Source organism: Mastigoproctus giganteus, chromosome 2, assembly GCF_048544385.1.
Source record: "Mastigoproctus giganteus isolate SK-2022 chromosome 2, ASM4854438v1, whole genome shotgun sequence".
Classification (NCBI taxonomy): domain Eukaryota; kingdom Metazoa; phylum Arthropoda; class Arachnida; order Uropygi; family Thelyphonidae; genus Mastigoproctus; species Mastigoproctus giganteus.
This window is the reverse complement of record NC_143576.1, coordinates 108,827,077-108,847,696: the sequence shown is the minus strand read 5'-3', so window position 1 is coordinate 108,847,696 and position 20,620 is coordinate 108,827,077. Positions and strand designations below refer to the sequence as shown.

Genomic DNA, 20,620 nt, shown 5'->3' with positions numbered 1-20,620 from the left:
ACTGCCAGCTCTTAAACTATATAGAAACTTTCAATCTGATCAACAATTGGCAGTATGGATTCCATCAGTATTGATCCATTGGTGATATTCTAGCATATGTTACCTATTTATGAACAAATTCAGTGGAAATGTGTGGTGAAACTCAAGCAGTTTCTCATGACATTTTAAAGGCTTTTGATTGTGTTTGGCATAAAGATGTTCTAAATAAGCTTGCATCTTATGGTTTGCCAATTTTTTTTTTTTTTTTAATTGTTTATCCAGTTTCCCTCCGACCGCTCACTGCTGGTGATGGTTGATGGCTCTCTGTCTTCTAACTTCTCCACTAATGTTGGTGTTCCCCAAGGTTCATTTTTTTCGCCCACTCTTTTTTCTCTTGTATCTTAATGACCATCCTCCATTGTCCGAAAATTCTTCCATAGCTCTGCCAATGACAGCACATTGCATTCTACATTCCAATTTGAGCAACTTCGCCTTGCACAAACAGCTTCAACTTATCAAATGCCCACTACCAATTATGGGTTTATGTACTGATCGCCAGATAATTATCCAGTGGGAAAAGATAATGTAGTTGATTTCAATCCGTCTAAACTCAGTCCTGTCTTGTATCTCAAAAAAGGATTCTTCAGCTTCTATGCTTCATCATCATCATCATCATCATCAGCCATTTTCAATCCACTGCAGGATGAAGGCCTCTCCAGCAACTTTCCAGTTCCTTCTGTTTTGAGCACTGGCCATCCATTTACTACTCAAAAACTCATGAATTTCATCTATCCATCTCCGCCTTTGTCTTCCAGGTTTTCTTCTAGCTCCTCTTGGGTACCATTCTGTTATTTTCTTAGTCCATCTGTCATCATGTCTTCGAGCTATGTGTCCTGCCCAAGACCATTTTAGTTCTTTAGTTTTGATAAGAATGTCCTTTACTTGAGTTTGTTGCCTAATCCATGTGTTTCTCTTCTTATCTAACAGTCTGATTCCCAATATGATTCGTTCCATTCTTCGCTGTGTAGTTCTCAGCTTCTCTTCCATTCTTTTGGTGAGTGCCCAAGTTTCACTTCCATAAGTCATGGTGGGGAGTATACATTGGTTCATTATTTTACGTTTCAGACAAACTGGGATATTTCTCTTCAGTATATGACTATGACTATATTTCCTGAATGCTATCAATCCAAAATTTATTCTTCTCTTGACTTCCAGCCATTTATCATTATTACAGCTAATAACTTGTCCCAGATAAGTATATGACTCCACCTTTTCAATTACTGCTCCTTCAATCATTATTTCCCTTTCCGTGGCATACTTGTTCATCATTACTTTTGTTTTAGCCATATTCATCTTTAGTCCAAAATCCTTACTAACTGTGCATAACTGATTAAGATTTTCCTCTAATTCTTTGGGATCGTGGCTTATGACCACAATGTCATCTGCAAATCGTAAATGGTTTAGGTACTCTCCATTCACATTGACTCCTTTCTGCGACCAGTCTAATCTTCTGAAAGCTTCCTCAAGGGCAGCAGTAAACAGCTTCGGAGATATTGTGTCTCCTTGTCGAACTCCTTTCTCGATTTTAAATTTGCTACTGTCTTTGTCTAGTCTAATAAAGGATGTAGCACTCTCATATATTTTCTTCAAAATCATAATATATGGAGTATCTATGCCTTGTCTTTCCAGTGCCTGAAACATTGCCTTATGCTGTATAGAGTCAAATGCCTTTTCATAATCCACAAATGCCAGGCATAATGGTGTTTTATATTCATTTGCTTTCTCCATTAGCTGTGATATTACGTGAAGGTGATCCATAGTTGAGAATCCTGTCCTAAAGCCAGCTTGCTCTTTCGGTTGATTCTCATCAAGTATTCTGTCTAATCTGTTAGTAATGACCCTTGTGAATAACTTGTAGATATGGGATAACAAGCTAATTGGTCTATAATTTCCAATTTCTGATTTATCTCCTTTCTTATGCAGCAAAACTATGATTGCATTATTCCACTGCTTAGGCATCACACCTTTTCTAATGCACTTTGTGAAGAGCCTTGCCAGTTTTTGTGTTATGTCTCTTCCTCCCAATTTTAACAACTCTACAGTAACTTCATCTTCCCCCGGGGCTTTCCGATTCTTCATTTTCTTCAATGCATGTTCTACCTCATCAGGAAGAATATCGGGTATGTTGTATGTGTTGCTACTTTGCAATCCATCTTCCCCACTGCTGGTATCATTCCCTCGCTCCTTGTATAATTCTCTATAGTAGTCTTCTGCTATTTGAATTATGCCTTCTCTGCTGTTTATAAGTACACCATCGCTATTCTTCAGTTTCAGTATCATTTGTCTTTCTGTATTACTGCTCATGGCTGCTGATTTAAATCCTTTGTTTTCCCTTAATGCTTGTTCTACTTTTCTTGTGTTAAATCTTCTTATGTCCTCTCTGAGTCTCTTTCTAATGGCTTTGCATAACTCAGTATACTCAATTTTCTCCCTGTCAGTGTTTTTCTTGTTCTTCATTTGTCGTCTTTGGTTCATCATGACAAGTGTTTCTTGGCTAATTTTTTCTTCTTTGAATTTCTTTTTCCCTATAGGTTTCTTGGGCTTTATCACTTTCAGAAAGTTGTAATATTCCTCGTCGATATCTTGGTCCTGAGCAGTCTGCAGAAGCTCAAACTTGTTCTTAAGTTCCAGTACATACTGCTTTTTCTCCTCCTCTGTTATTTCAAAGACCTTTGTATTATTTACTCGAGTCAGTTTTTTCCTTTCCTACATCTATATCAAGTGTACATCTTACCATTCTGTGATCACTTCCAACATTTACCTTATTCAGGATGGTAACATCATTCACAATATATTTTCTGTTAGTGAGGATGAAGTCGATTTCATTAGTTGTTAATCCATTTGGACTCTTCCATGTCCACTTTCTGTTCACCCTTTTCTTGAAAAAAGTGTTCATTACTGACATTCCTTGAGATTCTGCAAATTCCACAAGTCTTTCACCTCTTTTATTTCTTTCACCAATTCCAAAATTTCCTATAGTTCCTCTTTCTGCGCTGTTTTGCCTTTTTCCAACCTTAGCAGTGGGTTTTCTGCTCATCTAGAAGACTCTCAATTTCAGTGTACATTTCTTCAACCTCTTGAAGAAATGTACAATCATTATAATCTTTAGCTTGTACCTCTTAGAAATCTTGAGTATTAGTCTTGACACCCTTGGTGATGTACTTTTGAATTCCAAAATGTTGTTTTTAAAATCTTTATGGACCAGAAACCCAACTCCACCTTCACTCCTTTCACTGTTTCCATTGGTGTACAGCAGATTTCCACTTGATAAACTTATAAGTGATTCATTTCTTCTTCTTGTTTCAGCCAAACCGATGATATTCCAATTCACATTTCCTAATTCCTTTTCCAGCTCTAATATCCTGTCTTCACCGATGAGTGATCGTACATTATAACAGGCCAAGTTCAATTTCCGTGCATGGCAGCCTGGTCGTACCCAGAGATTCTTAGCACCCTCTGCTTCCACTCTGATCCTCTCGCTGCCGTAAGAGGGAGAGTGAAAGCTGCTGGGGACTGAGGGCCATTTGTATTGTTGTGCTCTCATTGCTGGAGGGTTAGGTCTTTTCCTCTTCACGCTGACCAGGCGTCTTGAAGAGAACCACTCTACACGTTCGTTGCCACCTAAGTGACGTAACAGGGCTTACCATCGAGAAGGTGTGCATGAGTGGATTTTAGGGAGGCAGGCCAACCGGACTTCTCCTAAATCTTCTGTAATAGAGAGATATTGGATCCATCAGTGTTTTAGGCTTCTATGCTTATCTTTAATGAAACTAATTTTAGGCAAGATCATATATCTCTATTGGGGATTATCCTGATTTCTAATCTCTCTTGGCACAAACACATTACAAATATTGATTCCTCTCCATGTAGAAAACTGGGTTTTCTCTTTTGCTCTCAGTGTTACTTTTCTTCCAAACAGGTGTTCACTCTGTACAAATCGCAAATCTGCCCTACCATAGAATATTGTTCCCACATCTGGGGGCCATTCCTCCAAAACCTCTCTCAGATTTCTAGATTCCATTTAAAAGAGGGCAGTTAGGTTAATTATTGACTCATCTCTGACTCTTAATTTAATGGCAGAATATAACATTGGATCGTCAACATGTTTATGTGTTTTTCTCTTCACTCTCTGTCTCATAGACATTCTGTTTCTGCTGCATGCCTTTTCTATAGCTACTTCCATGGGCATTGTTCTTCTGAATTGGCTTCTATAATTCCTGCTCATTCTCTCTCTCTCTCTCTCTCTCTCTCTCTCAAAGTAGTCTGGACATAATGCCACAACCTCTCAACATCCTTTAACTGTCCAACTTCAAACTGGCAGAACCAACTTTTCTTCTTACTCTTTTATTCATTCAAATTCCATTTTCTGAAACATCTTTCCTTTATGTATTTCCTGAAAATTACAATTTACAAAATTCAAGTCTAATATTAACAAGTGTCTTCTTTTATCTTCTAAACCTTCACCTATGCATGGTACTAAGTACTATGGGTTCTAATGCCTCTCATGTTTGTGGTTTTCATTAAAGAAAAAAGAAATAGTAAATATTGTCTTTTTTTTTTTTTTATTACAGTATATTGGATAGTAGAGTACACTGCCATGAAGCCTTCCCTCAAAACTAATTGAAGTGTTTAAGGATTGAGCAAGCTCAATGCTGAAATAAATTACTGAAGTGTGAACATGTGATGTGGGCAGTATATATATATTTTGGCTGATGCTTTATAAGCTTGCTTTCTTGCATATATGTCTACTACTACTAAAAATAATAATAATAATAAAAGCAAAAATTCACTTAACTCTGCAGTAATAGTGCTAGACATGTGAGGTCTAAGTCAAAAGTAATGAGCCCATGTTAATTGTTGGTTAAAGATAAAAATATATGATTTTCTGTATCTTCAAAGTATAGGCAAATTTTTACTTGATATGGTTTCTAAACTTTTTTTTTTTTTTTTTTTTTTATCATGTTCACAGAGTTATAGTGCAGAGAGACGTGTTGCTATCATCTATTACAACTTGTTTTGCAACAGCATGGAAATCACACTATCAGATTCTTCCACGTGTTTGTTGCTTCCTGTTCCTGTTACTTTCCATTTAGTTTGAGAAATATTTAATTTTGAAGTGATAATATTACTGTTTATGCAAAATAATATGAAAATACATCATTATTTTGAGGTAGTTGTTTGTTCAAAAGTTTTTTAATAACTGTTCTTGTTTCAGAATACATTAAATGCAGAGACGGGGGAAACCCCTGGTGCCATCAGACAATTAACAAGTGTATTGAATGTATTTCATCATGTTTGTTTCAGTGATTTCTATTCAAACAGCTGGATTTTTCCCTCCATTAAATTAGATACTGTGTTTTCTTTTCTCTTTCATTATTTATTTATATATTGGGACAAAAAAAAAAATAGGTGTTATTTTTAGATATTTTTTCAATCACAGTGTATGAAAACAAATTGGAGAATAGTAAGAATAAATTAAATATAATAATGCTAAAAGTTTGATATATATTATATATATGCATATCCATTATACAGAGTGTTTCAATCAAAATGCACTGGGATCTCTATCTTGCTTGTTTTTAGGTTTAGGCTATTTGTCACCTGGACCTTTTGTCACATATGGGCTCAAATTTTTGAATTTGGTGTTTAAATTGGACCAAGTATTAGGATTTTTATGATTTCTAAATTTAAATTTCTCAATGGGAAACCTGTTCCCTCTCCTTGCTTTACAGTTTCATTTGAAGAGGAAAAAAAAAAAAAAAAAAAAAAAGCAACATTATATGTGATGGATGCTTTTTAATAGGTGTATTTAGCTGTATCAAACAGTGAGCTTTTAATTTTAAAAAAAAGAAGAATAAATAAAATAAATGGATTTCAGTGGTCAACTTTGTAATTTTGGTCATTTGTTATTACAGATCAGTTATCAGCAACTCCAACATTATATGGCTGTTGCTATTATTTCAACTAATGAAAGAATAACAATGTAACTAAAAAAAAACAATGGCAGATTCAAATAATTTTAATTTGGAACAAAATGGCAAATACACACCACACAAATAATTTACAGCATTCTGTGTTATTTCCGAGACTGTAGGCAGCATAGTTTTGAAAGAGAACTAACATGTCCTTTAAATGGTATTAATAAACTTGAAGTGCTCTCCCTCAACCACAATACAAGCTTGTAACCTACATAAATTAGAACAAAGACTCTTTACAGTAACGCTCTTAATTTCAAGCACATGCATTATGCATTCTCCTTCTGAGATTGTCTGAATTATTAGTAGGTGCTTCATACACTTTTGTTTAACAAAACCTCAAAAGAAAAAGTCAAAAGGGATGAGATTGTGAGAAGTGGTGGCCAAGATACATCACCCACCCCATTTCCTATATTGGCCTTTAAATATGTGTCACATCCACTGTTTCATCTTTGGTTCCAGCCATGACCCACCACAAAATTATAGTAGTACTAATATAATTTTGTGTGGTGGGGCATGGCTGGAACCAAAGATGTTGTTGACTTTCAGTGTAACTAGATGATTTTAACTTGTCAAATCCATAATATTTCACCTCAGTCAGCATTTCATCAAAAAATTTAGGCCAAAAACTTTATCATTCCATACACCATACAACACACTGCCAAATAATCTCACCTGATGGCAAGTATTTCTGTTATATATGGATTTTGATGGATAGGAACCCAGTAATGGGAATTATGCCTGTTAGTGAAACCATCTTGAGTGAAGGTAGTCTTATGGCTCCACAATATCTTACCACGGAAACTGGGACTTTCTTCCATCTTGGTTAACAGAAAATTACAAAACTCTAAGCATTTTGCATGGGAAATGCAAACTTTGTTATAAAAACAAATGACCAGGACTTAGTTTGTTCCTTCAAAAAATCTTCCAAATCTGTGTGCATGTGATCCCATTAAGAAAAAGCTTCTCAGGCACTGTTTGCTGGATGTGATAGAAAGAAAGCCACAACGTGTTCTTCGTGAGCACATTCCAAATTCTGTACACACATTTGCAACCATTTTTATGCATCATGTTTCCAGTTAGCATAAAATGATTCGCAATAAACACAATTGTGGTACGTGATTTTTGCGGCCTTTTAGGGTGTCTCTCAGAAAATAATCTTACTGTTGTTTTAGCATTTTGGCCACATTCCTCATACAATAATACCATCTTGCATAAATCAATTTTGGAAAACATTCTTTCACACAATTTTACAAAATGTGCATGTGAATAAACAGCAAGAAATTGTACCTTCTAATGAATTTCTGTACTTATAAGTCAGTTTATGTGGCTCAGCCAATGCTGTAAGATGTAATTTCATGCTTCAACCATGTTCTAGATTTTGCTGGCTTATTGAACGGCCAGTTTGTGTCCAAATTTGTATAAAATTATGTACTGCAAGGTATTTGTTATTCCTCGTGGACAGGCAAGAATGTGCCAATTCATGAAAATCAGAAACACCACATTTAAATTACATTGTGGATCTTTATTTCATACTGTGGCTTATAAATGTTCTAAAACTGTATCATTTAAATTATTACTTGATGTGCCATTCTTTCCTATAAACGATGTAGAGTGGCATAAATTGTGTGCATTAGCATTAGTAGAAGCATATGATGCAATAAAGCAAGCTTATGCAGCATCAGCAAAAAAAAAAAAAAAAAAAAACCACGCTCCTATTTCGCCCCTCCATTCGTTCCAAATACCTGTCCAGATGAGCCTTAAATTTATTTAAGCTATCAACTTCCACAACAAAAGATGGAAGTCTGTTCCACCAATCAACTACCTGCTGGCTAAAGGCAAACTTCCACACATCTGTCCTACAACTGTCTTTCCTCAGTTTGAATTTATGCCCTCTCAGGTGATTATTCTGAGTAAAGGGAAGAGTCCCATCAGTATTGAGCATGCTCAAACCATTCAAGGCTTTATACACTGAAATCACTGATCTGATTTCGGTGTATCCAGACACTGTAATCTGCAAAACTTAAGCCTTTCTTCGTAAGAGCAACCCTTTGTTCCATTCACTAATCTTGTTGCCCTTCTATGTACTCATTCCAACAGCTCTACATCCTTTTTAAAATGAGGCCTCCAGAAAATTTCATATCTGCCTGCACAATTACCCCCAGGTGCTTTTCATTCTCTACCACTATCAGTGTATTACAAACAGAGTTGATACGTTACTCTGGGGTTACTGCTTCCCATATGTAGTACTGTACATTTGTCAATGTTAAACTTCATTTGCTACCTCTCAGCCCATCTGCTCAACTTTTCTAGATCCTGTTGCAGCAGCGTACTGTCATTAGTGTCCTTAACAACCCTGCCAACCTTTGTATCGTCTGCAAACTTGGACATTAAGCCTGATATACCATCATCAATATCATTAATGAATACAGAAAACAACAATGGACCCAACACTGAACCCTGAGGGACTCCACTAATAACATTAGTCCACGAAGAACAGTGTCCATTGATTACCACTCTCTGTCTTCTCCCACTCAACTACCCCTTTATCCATAGCAGCAATTTGCCTCCAATGCCACATTGCTCCAATTTGTGCAGCAATCTTACATGTGCAACAATATCAAAAGCATTTCTAAGATCCAAATATATGATACCAAAGTTATTCCATGCATCCTGTTCCGTTGTGACCACATCATAGTATCCAATCAAATTGGTTAGACAAGACTTCCCCTTAACAAAACCATGCTGTGTCTGAGCTATAACTGAAGTCTTGTCTAGATGATCCTGCAGTGCTTCTTTAACATTTAGTTTAAGAAGTTAAACTCACAGGTCTATAATTACTTGTGTCGCCCTTTGATCCTCCTTTGTGAATTGGGGTCACATTTGCACATCTCCAGTTTACAGGTACCTCCCGTGAGTCCAAGGAAGCTCTCATAATTATGGCTAAGAGTTTTCTTACTTCCTTTGCTGCCTCCTTTAATATAACTGGATAGATCCCATCCATCCCAGTTGCCTTTTTTATGTTTATCTTCAACAATTTCTCCTCCACTTTCCTCTCAGTTATTACAAAATCATCTAGCTCACTGCCAGAGCTTTATTCACCTCTGACATTCCCCTCCCTAAATAACTCCTCATGTGTGAATGTATATGAAAAATACTCATTTAGTTTGTTAGCCACCTGAGCAGGATCATCAACAGTTGAACCATCAATATCCAGTGGACCAATCTGATTCATCCCTTTCCTTTTAGAGTTTACATAGGTAAAGAACTCTTTGCTGTTTTTCTTTCATTCCTTAGCCAAATATTTCTCATACTCTGCCTTTGCTTGTCTAATCTCCTTTCTGACTTGGTTACAGACCAGTTTATATCTATCATAGGCTTCCAAGTCACCCATTAATTTATATGTATCCCATGCATTTTTCTCCTCTGCCACATGTCTTATTAATTCATCTGACATCCATTTAGGACTAACCCTTGAATAATATTTCTTAGTTGGTATGTAAAGCCTAGTAGCTTCCAAGATTAATTCTTTGAATGCCTTCAATTTTGAATTTGCTGTTTTTAACATCATCAGTTGGTCCCACTGTATAGAATTTAAATACTGTCTCAGATCACCGTAGTCGCCTTTATGAAAGCAAAAACCCCTCCCTTTAACTAGTTACCTCTTTGAGTAAATTCCACTTCAGCACACTGTGATCACTGCCACCTAGTGGTTCCTTTATCTGCAGATTCTTAATGCACGAAGAATCACTACTGATAATCAGATCAAGAGTATTTATTCCCTCTAGTTGCCTCCCAAACATGCTGATGTAGAAAACAATCATCCAATAAATCCACAAAAGCCTTGCTAGTGTGTGAGTGACCAACCCACAAATACCAATCAGTATCTGGGAAATTAAAATCCCCCATTATAAGACTCTGATTTACTGGCCCACTCTATTTCCCTGTACAGTTCCTAATTATGCTCGTCAGAGTCATTAGGCCTATAACACAATTTTGATCACCCAATGCTTATGTCACACCAAACTGACTCAACACTGCACTGTCCAGCGATGTTGACTGGCTTCACTTCCTTGGATTTTATATGTTTCTTAACTAATAGCATAATCCCTTGTCCCTTCTATCCTGTCTATCCTTTCTGTACACATTATACTCCCTAAATTCCAGTTCTTCATTCCTTATATCTGTGTGACATGTCTCTGATATCCAAACAATATCTGCCTTTGAAGTTCTGACCAACACCTCAAATCCATCAAATTTATTTACCAAACTCCTAGCATTGGTGTATACACAAGTATACATGCGCCTGTTCCTATTCTTAGCTACCCTAAAACAACCCATGTGTTTACTTGTACTGCAATGACTCCCAGCAGTCTCTGAAATACCCTGCATCTTGTTTTCCAGGCTGCTGCTCATTCCAATAGAAGCAGTGCAAGAATCACTTTCAACTCTGCCAGTGGCTACTGTTAATCTATTAGTCCGTGTATCCCCCAAACAAGCAGTTTTCAGCCCCATCTAACACTGCCTCGATAGCATCAACAAATAATCTTGCACCCTTTCTATTTAAGTGTGGTGTGTGTGTATCTGCCCTTTTGTTATAAGATTAAGATTATTTGATCTGCAACTGTTTTTAGTTATTTTTCATTTGTGGAAATAATAGCAGTAGCAGTCATACAATGTTACTGAAGTTACTGATAAATGATCTTTGAAAACAAATGGCCAAAATCGAAAGTTAAGCACCAAAAATCTATTTCCGTTTCATTTATCCCTTTTTTTAAATCCTGATAATGAATTTATCAGTAATTGTTATTGCCCATTTGTTTTTTTCCATTAAATGGCTATTTCATGAAATTGCTGCTTTTCACCCCCATAATTTATTCTTTTATATAATTCTTTTTAAAGTCATTTGTTTTGTCATTTTTTTGTTTGTTTGTTTTTGCAAGAGTAGATGCAAAACATAACTGCCTTTGTACAGCTAGCTATTCAACACAGCTAAAAGCACCTACTGAAAAGTGGCATTACATACAACTGTGCATTTTTTTTGTTTTTTTTTTTTCCTTCAAATAAAATGGTTTAGATTCACTGCACAAGTACACAACGTTTTTAGACAGCCCATGATGAGGAACTACTTTCCCACTAAGAAAAAAAACAATTGATTAGGCAAAATGTAAATACAGAAATTGTAATTTCTGTATTTCTCCATAAATTTTAATGGAGGAGAGGTCTTGTACAAAATATCTTATTATTATTATTATTATTAGCCACATGGTGCAAGGAAGCCTGAGGCTTATGCTGCAACAGCTAAAAAAAAAAAAATAAAATACCGTAGTTACCCTGAGAGAGAGAGAGAGAGAGAGAGAGAGAGAGAGAGAAAGAGAGAGAGAGAGGTAGAAGGGAATCACCAATAAAGAGAAGAATGATGATATCCAGCTCAGGACCCTGTGTGTGTGCCAAGCCCATACTCACCAGATGTGAGCCCCCGGGGTTATGAGGATGGGGGTGCCTGATGTTTTGAGAGCTGTTTGGCTCCCTTTTTTCTGAAGCTTAATCAGATCACCTCACTTAGTCTCCAGATACAGCAGTTTTCAGAATTGAAGCCTTTTTGGTAAGACCACAGTTTCATTGCTTTCACTAATCTCATTGCCCTTCTATGCATCTATTCCAGCAGATAAAATAAAGCCTTCAGACTTGTATGCAGTACTCAAAATACAGCCTAACCATTGTCTTGTGCAATGGGCTAATCACCTCCTTATCCGTGCTAGTAAAGTTTCTGTATATCATTGGAAAAATCTCATAACTGTTCCGGCAGCCTAACTTCATTGCTCAGAGAACTTCATATCATATCCTGAGATCTTTTTCATTTTCATCTACCTGGAGTGTAGTGTTACAAAGTTGGTACATTCATCTGAGATTACTGCTACCCATATGCAGTGCCTTGCATTTGCCAATGTTAAAGTTCAGCTGCCATTTTTCAGCCCATCTGCCTAAAAAAAGGTGCTTCACCCTGGGCACCTTTTTTTTATGTTAAGCTTCAACAATTTCTCTTCCACTTTCCTCTCAATTATTACTTCCTTGTAATAACTGAGAGGAAAGTGGAAGTCACTTAGCTCTCTGTTTGATTTTGATGAACTTCTGGCATTCCCCTCCCTAAATAATTCTTCCTGTGCAAATGTGATGCAAAATACCTATTCACTTTGTCAGCAACCTGAGCAGGATCATCAGTGGTTAAACTATCCACATCAAGTGGACCAATATGATTCAACACCTACCTTCTGCTGTTAATATAAGTAAAGTCTTTGCTACTTTTCTTGGCATTTTTTGCCAGAGAAATCTCGTAATCTGCCTTAGCTTGCATGACCTCCTTTGTGAATTGATTACAGAGTAGTTTATATCTACTATAGGCTTCTGCATCACCTGATAATTTATATGCATCCCATGCATTTTTATTCTCTACCACAAGTCTCATTAGTTCATCCATTTAAGCCTTAAGCCTACCCTGGATCGATATTTCTTAGTTTGTATAAAAAGCCTAGTAGGTTCTACAATTTATTCCCTGAATGCTTCCCATTTAGAATTTGATGTTGGTAACATCATCAGGTTATCCCACCATGCACAATTTAAAAACTGCCTGAGACCACTGTAGTCACTCTTACTTAAGCAGAAGTCCTGTGCTGCCACCTGGGTCCTTCACTGCAGATTCTTAATGCATGAAGAATCACTGCTGATAATCAGATCAAGTGTATTACTTCCTCTTGTTTTAAAGTAAGTTTAGACTAGCAGAAGTGAATAAGTTATTTCCCAATCTAAAATTCATTGATATTTATTGCAGAGTTTATAAGTAGTGGATCTACTCACTCCTCTACAGGTTTATCAATTTTCCAATTTAATTTCATACAAAATATATTTTTGCAAGTCTCCTATTGCAACAATTTGTATAACCAATCATGTTAAGCTTAGGTTTTGAAAATCATTATCAATTTTTAAAGTCAAATTTTCTTGGCTTACGTTATTAATTTTCTGCATTTGGTATATATTCTTCATTTCCTGAATAACATTCCCTGAATATATTCTTCATTTCCTGAATAACAAAATCAGATTACAGCCTATCCTAGCAGTGATAAGCTGTAATCTGATTGTGGAGTTTGCATTACTGGTGTTATGCCATTTTAAATTTTCATTGAGTTTTGTTGAACCATTTTTTGTCAAGGTATTTTTAATTTCTTGATTGGTCTCTAAAACTATTAGAAATGATAGTGTGCAATAAATTCTTATCTTCGGAAAACAACTTCCAGTTATTAATTATACCATACCAGAGATTCAGCTGATTGATTAAAATTAGGAAGATTTTCATAATTTTGTTCTTTTCTAATCAGTATAATATTTTTGCAGCTGTTGAGTTTTTATCATCTTGAAATATCTCTGAGATTGTGAATCAATTACACACAAACTGAACTACCAATGCCAGTTACAACGGCTTCACTTCATGTTGACATTTCTTTTTCAGCTTATCAAACTTGGTTCTTGCCATGGTAGGATTATTTTTGTTTTTCTTAGGCAGATATAATTGAATGAAACATAAAAAATTATATGCCTGTAGTTAGCGGATATGTTCAGCTGTAGCTCATTTTGCCCCAAATAAATTTTCTGATTACACTCTGGGATTAGAACACAGGACCAAAGGAATTCACAAGATAGAGAAGACAAGAACATTATCTGTTTGTTGATGCCATTATTGTTGGCTTCCTTAAGTGAAATTCATCACGGGTACATCTTGCAGATAACAATTGATAAGTGCTAAATGCTCACATCTGGTGAGTATGGGCTTGGCACACCCAGGGTCCTGAGCTGGATATCATCATTCTTCTCTTTCTTGGTGATTTCCTTCTACTTCTCTCTCTCTCTCTCTCTCTCTCTCTCTCTCTCTTTCAGGGTAAGGCGCCTCCGTAGCTAGGTGGGAAGGAGCAGCAGTGCATAGCACATGCTTCTTGATTAGACTGGGGTTCGAGCCCGTCACCACCAAATACGGAGGATGCGGAATGATCAGGGAATGACCACCGCATATTCCCGGAACAATATGGCCTTAGTTGCTAATGCTCCTAAAAACCAAATAACAACAACAATTCTCAGAGTAACTCAAATTTTTTTTTTGGCTGGTGCAGCATAAGCCTCAGGCTTCCTTGCACCATATGGCTAATAATAATAATAATAATGTTTTCTGTGAACATGTCTGAAAGGTCCTTACATATAAATTGGTGCATTGGCATTAATGTGTGAGTTGTATTAGGGGAAATATTTTTATTTTGACTACAACTTTCCCGCTTTGCTAAGTTATTCTCTATATTTTTATGAAAACCCCAAACACGAGAGGTATTAGAACCTACATTACTTGCACGAGTTGGATGTTGAGAAGGTGAAAGAAGATATTTGCTGACATTAGACTTGAACCCCAGGGGCTTGGTACACCCAGGGTCCTGAGCTGGATATTATCATTCTTCTCTTTCTTGGTGATTCCCTTCTACTTTTGACTCTCTCTCTCTCTCTCTCTCTCTCTCTCTCAGGGTAACTTGGGATTTTTTTTTTTGTTGTGGCTGATGCAGCATAAGCCTCAGGCTTCCTTGCACCTTATAGCTAATAATAATAAAATAATAAACTTTTGTAGGTTGTAATTTTCAGGAAATATATATGAAATAAGGTTGGTGCAGAAAACAGAAGTTGAATGAATAAATGAGGAAGAAGAAGAAAGGTTAGTTCTGTGAGTTTTACGTTGGACAGTAAAAGGATGTTGACTGATTGTGTTGCAGACTGTTTTGAAAGAGAGAGCTGGAATTATAGAAGCCAATTCAGAAGAACAGTACTCATGGAAGTAGCTATAGAAAAGGCATGCAGCAGACACAGAACATCTGTGAGACAGAGAGTGGAGAGACTCTGTTAGAGATGAGTCATAATTAACCTTACTGCCCTCTTTTGAATGGAATCTAGAAACCTGAGAGAGGTTTTTACGACACTGCCCCAGATGTGGGATCAATATTCCATGGTAGGGTGGATTTGCGATTTGTACAGAGGGAACAGCTGTTTGGAAGAAAAGTAACGTTGAGAACAAATGAGAAAACCCAGTTTTTTAGATGCAGAGGAAGCAGTATTTGTAATGTGCTTATACCAAGAGAGATTAAAAGATTAGAAGTCAGAATAATCCCCAATAGTGTCATTGAAGATCATAGAAGCAGAAGAATCCCTTTTTCGAGATATAAGACAGGACTGAGTTTTAGAAGGAATTAAATCAGCTAAGTTATCTTTCTCCCACTGGAGAATTACCTGGAGATCGGCATTTAAGGAATTGGTAGTGGATATTCCAGAAGTTGAAACTGTTTGAGCAGGGTAACGTTTCTCAAACTGGAAGGCGGAATGCAATGTGCTCTCATCAGAAAAACTATGAATAGGGTTTGCAGTCATTAATATACAAGAGGAAAAGAGTGGGAGAAAGAACTGAACCTCGGGGAACACCAGTGTTAGTGGAGATGTTAGTAGACAGAGAGCCATCTACCATCACCCGCAGTGAGCAGTCAGAGAGAAAACTGGATAGCCAATTATGAAGATGGAAGTTTATTTAGAAGACCTTTATTCCAAACATGATCAAAAGTCTTTAAAATGTCAAGAGCAACTGCTTGAGTTTCACCCAACTTTTCCATTCAATTTTTCCATAGATGAGTAACATAAGCAAGAATATCACAAGTGGATCAACACTGATGGAACCCATACAAGTAATTGTTGATCAGACGGAAGGTTTCTAGGTAGTTTAAGAGTTGGCAGGTAATCGATTTATTCATTACTTTAGAAAGACTAGAAATAATTGCAATGGGATGATAGGTTGGGAGGGATTTGTCACCCTTTTTAGGAACTGGCTGGATATGAGCAAATTTCCAAGCAGTAGGAAAAACTCCTCTACAGTAAGAAATTGAAGAAAGGTGACATAGAACATGAGTAAGTTCAGATGCATATGTTTTGAGAACAAGTGGAGAAGTACCATCAGGACCTGGAGCCTTCTTAGCATCAAGATTCATCAAAATCCTTCTGACATCCTTTTGATGGAAGACCACAGGAAGCATTGAATGTTGAATGGAGTGTCTGAGAATGGTGGGACGTGGTTTACCAAGATCATTAATACAAGAGTCGGAAGAAAAATAGTATGCTAGCAGATCAGCTTTGTCCTTGGCTGAAGTGGCAATAGAACCATTGGTTTTGTCAGAGGTGGGAACAGAGATAGGCAAAAGTTGTGGCCAATAGCTTTGGCAAGAGACCAGAATGCTTGGCTACCATTTGGACAAGAAGCAAGTTTTCTATTCTTAGTATGTTTGAAATCTAGTTTGGACTGATCAATAACTGCTTTACCATTGTTGCAAACTTTGGTGGCACCTCCGTAGCCAGGTGGGCAGGAGCAGCAGTGCGTAGCACACGCTTCTTGATTAGACCGGGGTTCGAGCCCGTGACCCACCAAATATGGAGGATGCGGAAAAGTCAGGGAATGACCACCGCATATCCCCGGAGCAATATGGCCTTAGTTGTTAATGCTCCTAAAAACCAAATAACAACAACAGCAAGCTTTGGTGTAGGCAGAAAATGGAACTGAAGATTTGAAACAAGCAAATTATGATATACAACTTTCTTCTCTTGAAGAGCCTTAACACATTTATTGGAAAGCCAAGGTTTAGATAAAGGACAAGATTTTAAGGTGGAGTGTGGAATAAAAGATCCATCCCTACAAGAATAATTTCAGTGACATAATCTGAGCAAATATTGACATCAGAAGCTTTGAAACAGTAATTTTACCAAGGAAAATAAATTGTGCAGATCATGTCAGTGGAGAAGACCATCACCAAATTGTGATCTGAGGTGTCTAGTGGGCCATTCACCTCAGCCATGTACTTAGAAGGGTTGTTTGTGAGAAAAAGATCAAGCATGTTGGCTGTTTGGTAAGATTGTCTATTATTCAGGTAGGTAAATGTACAATCTGTGTGAGGTTATTAGTAATTGCAAAAGCTGCATCTTGACCAGTTGGGTCCATGTTACAGTAAAACGGAAGCCAGCTGGAGTTGTGAACATTAAAATCACCAAGGAAAATTATCTTACTCTTAGGAAAGTTGGACTGAAGAAAGTCAAGTTTCAAAGAGTTACAAGTGATTAGTGGAGTTGGGAGAATGATAGAGGCAACAGATGAATTTGGCAGAATGTGGTAGAGAAATTTTAAGCCAGAGTAGATCGCAAAGAGGATATTCCAAATTTCTAAGTTTCTGACAGGGAATATCAGAATGGATATGTGCACAAGTACCACCTTTGAAGTGAAAGGAATCATAGAGTGAATAAGTTGGACAACTGAGATGATCAGTTGTTGAATCAACGGATAACTAAGGTTATTTCAGTAAAGGTACATGGGATTTGGCAGACCATAAGTGGAAATGTACATCCTTGAGATTAGAACTGAGACAATGTATATTTGAGAAATGAATGAGGAAGTGTGTGGGAGGTGTAGATCTTTTCACAGTTAATTGTTCTCTATTAGTTTGCTCTGTTTTATGGATGGTGTACTTAAATGTGAAAGAATTTATACCAGGAAGAAATAATTAACATTATGGCTAATGCTAAATATTATTTAAGAACATAAAAGTTAGTTACATAAATGTTAGGCGCCTCCGTAGCCAGGTGGGAAGGAGCAACAGTGCGTAGCACACGCTTCTTGATTAGACCTGGGTTCAAGCCCATCACCACCAAATACGGAGGATGTGGAAAGGTCAGGGAATGACCACCGCATATCCCGGAGCAATATGGCCTTAGTTGCTAATGCTCCTAAAAACTAAATAAAAAACAAACAAACATAAATGTTATCTCACTTGTGTTTTTAGTGCTAACTTTAGGTATAAAGTTGTATAATGATTGTTAGTGTCTGTAAGTTATTGAACATATATGGGTTTTCTATATTCTGTTAAGTTGGTTGCATACTGAATTTCTGCGTTTCTATTTCTGATCTCTGATTTATCATACAAAAGACAATTCTAAACTAGTTTTAACAGGAATCTAGAATAATTCTAAATTGGTACTAAATATTGGATTGTAGTCATATTTATATGCACATTGAAGTTGTTGTCCATATGCAAAATGTGTAGCTGCTGCTGTATTGTCGAGTAAAGATTTATGAACCTGATGTCTAGATTATCTTTATAAATCACAACTCTTGATGAATTTATGTTTTTATTGATTGTTTTATTATATAATATATTATATTAAACTGTATTTTTAAAACTTTATTTTCATTTGTTGCAGAATGAACAGCACTACCTCACTGTCTTAAATATCCATGACCATAGTTGTGATTTAACTAAACTTGACGAGTATCTACTGAAAGCATTATTCAAATGTAAGCACCTGTAATAACTAATTTGTGTACCATTTTATTTAAGTATGTGAAATGTGCGGTTCACACATTTCAAATATCCCATATTCAAATTTCAGGTTATTTTATTAAGCTCATACGAAACAAATTTTTTTGACTAAATCTAAGGCTTGCTGAGTGAGGTGAGGTGAGTGAGTTTTGTTGTTTCGTATTTTCTGTACTACTTTTTACTAGGAATATTTCCAGCATGGTAAGCAATAATAATGATCAGTTAATTTTTCTAAATTGTTCCAGTAGTAATTCATTACATAAGCTTGCAGATATTGATGTTCCCCTGATGACCATGTGGTTAGAAAGATTGCCATAATCAGACAATTGAAGAAAAAAATAGTGTGTGAAGAGGTGGAGGGGATAAAAATTCAATAATTATCCTATAAATATCTTTTAATATACTAAGGGTTAAAACTAGCAGTTTTTAATGGAAGAGCTGCCACAGAGTTGCTCTTAACAATTTCCTTTTTTTTTTTTAAGTAACTGTAATGCTACTGTTGTTTTTAGCAGAAGTTACTACTAATAACCATTATTGAAAATCAGTTACGAAACCACATGTAAAAAATGTTATGTATTGTTGGTCTTGCCAAACGTATCAAGATAGTGAGTTTTACTTTTGTTTAAAATTGTTTCATATGGTGGCCAAGCTTATTTAGCTGCATCTCTCATGATGATGGTGAAAATACATATTAGAATTAGTTGTGGAAATTTAGGCAAGAAAGAAAGCCTTATACAGCATTTTCCTCCCCCCACAAACCCCTACCCATAGTGCCTGTTTATCTAATAGTTACTAGTTCTTCCTTGAATTTATTCAAACTGCCCACTTTCATGAGACCAGATGAAAATTTGTTCCAGCAATCAGCTGGCTGAAGGCAAATTTCCACAAATCTATCCTGCAGTCATCCTTCTGCAATTTTAATTTGTCTCCCCTCCATGTGTGTTATCTGAACAAAAGAAAGGATTCCATCAGCATTCTGTGTATTCAATCCATTCAAAGCCTTAAACACCTCAATCGGATACAGGTGCCTAGATTCTAGATGCTGCATTTTGCAGATCTAAAGCCTTTCTTGGTGAGAACACATCTGTTCTGCTCACTAATTTCATTACTTTTCCCTGCAATTGGTCCAATAAATCCAATCCTTGCTAAAATGAGGCTTACATAGCTGTTTGCAGTACTCAAGATGTGGCCTTACCATTGCATTATACAGTGAGATAATCACTTCTTTATCCTTTCTAGCAAAATTCCTGTATATTGTTTACAAAATCCCATGAACTGTCCTAGCAGCCCATCTGCACTGCTTAGAGAACTTCATGTCTGACTGCACAATTACCTTAGGCACCTCCGTAGCCAGGTGGGAAGGAGCAGCAGTGCATAGCACCCGCTCCTTGATTAGACCGGGGTTCGAGCCCGTCACCACTAAATATGGAGGATGTGGAAAGGTCAGGGAATGATCACCGCACATCCCAGAGCAATATGGCCTTAGTTGCTAATGCTCCTAAAAACCAAATAACAACAACAGCACAATTACTTCAAGGTCTTTTCATTCTCCCTTTTCATTCACACTCCACTATGTTGAGTGTGAAATAACACAGTTCATATGTTATTCTGGGATTACTGTTACCCATTTGCAGTACCTTCCATTTGTCAATGCTAATTTTTATGGATCTTGTTGCATACTCTGATCACTGTCATTAACTACCTTGCCAACCTTTATATCATCTGCAGACTTGGCCATTAAGCCTGATGTGCCTTCATCACTATCATTAATAAATATAGAAAACAACACTGGGCCCAGGACGAAACCCTGTGGAACTCCACTGATACAGTAGTCCAAGACAAGTAGTGCCCATTGATAACCATCTTTTGTCTTCTCCCACTCAGCTGTCCCTTTATTCATAGCAGTAACTTGCCACTAATGCTATACTGCTCAAATTTCTACAGCACTCTTTATGTAGAACAGTGTCAAGAGCTTGTTTGAAATCTAAATATCGAATATATGAAATCTAAATACAGGGTGTTTCAGTTAAACGTTTCAGAACTTCTAAGAGGGGTAGGGTACATCCTGACAACTCGAAATCATATAGCAATGTGGGGTCGGAAATGCTTTCCTGAAGCGGTGTTGTACACAGAAGCACCATAAAGAAAAGAGACCGTAAGTGAGAAATCGTTTTA

General features: G+C 36.7%; 1 protein-coding gene across 1 annotated transcript in view; it reads left to right on the top strand.

Annotated features, from left to right (window-relative positions):
- Positions 1-20,620, top strand: part of LOC150089487 (transient receptor potential cation channel subfamily M member-like 2) — a 933,932-nt gene that overhangs the window by 247,137 nt on the left and 666,175 nt on the right. Inside the window, exon 8 of the mRNA XM_090390003.1 lies at positions 18,327-18,420. Coding sequence (XP_090246129.1) covers positions 18,327-18,420 — 94 coding nt within the window. The remainder of the gene's footprint in view (positions 1-18,326; positions 18,421-20,620) is intronic.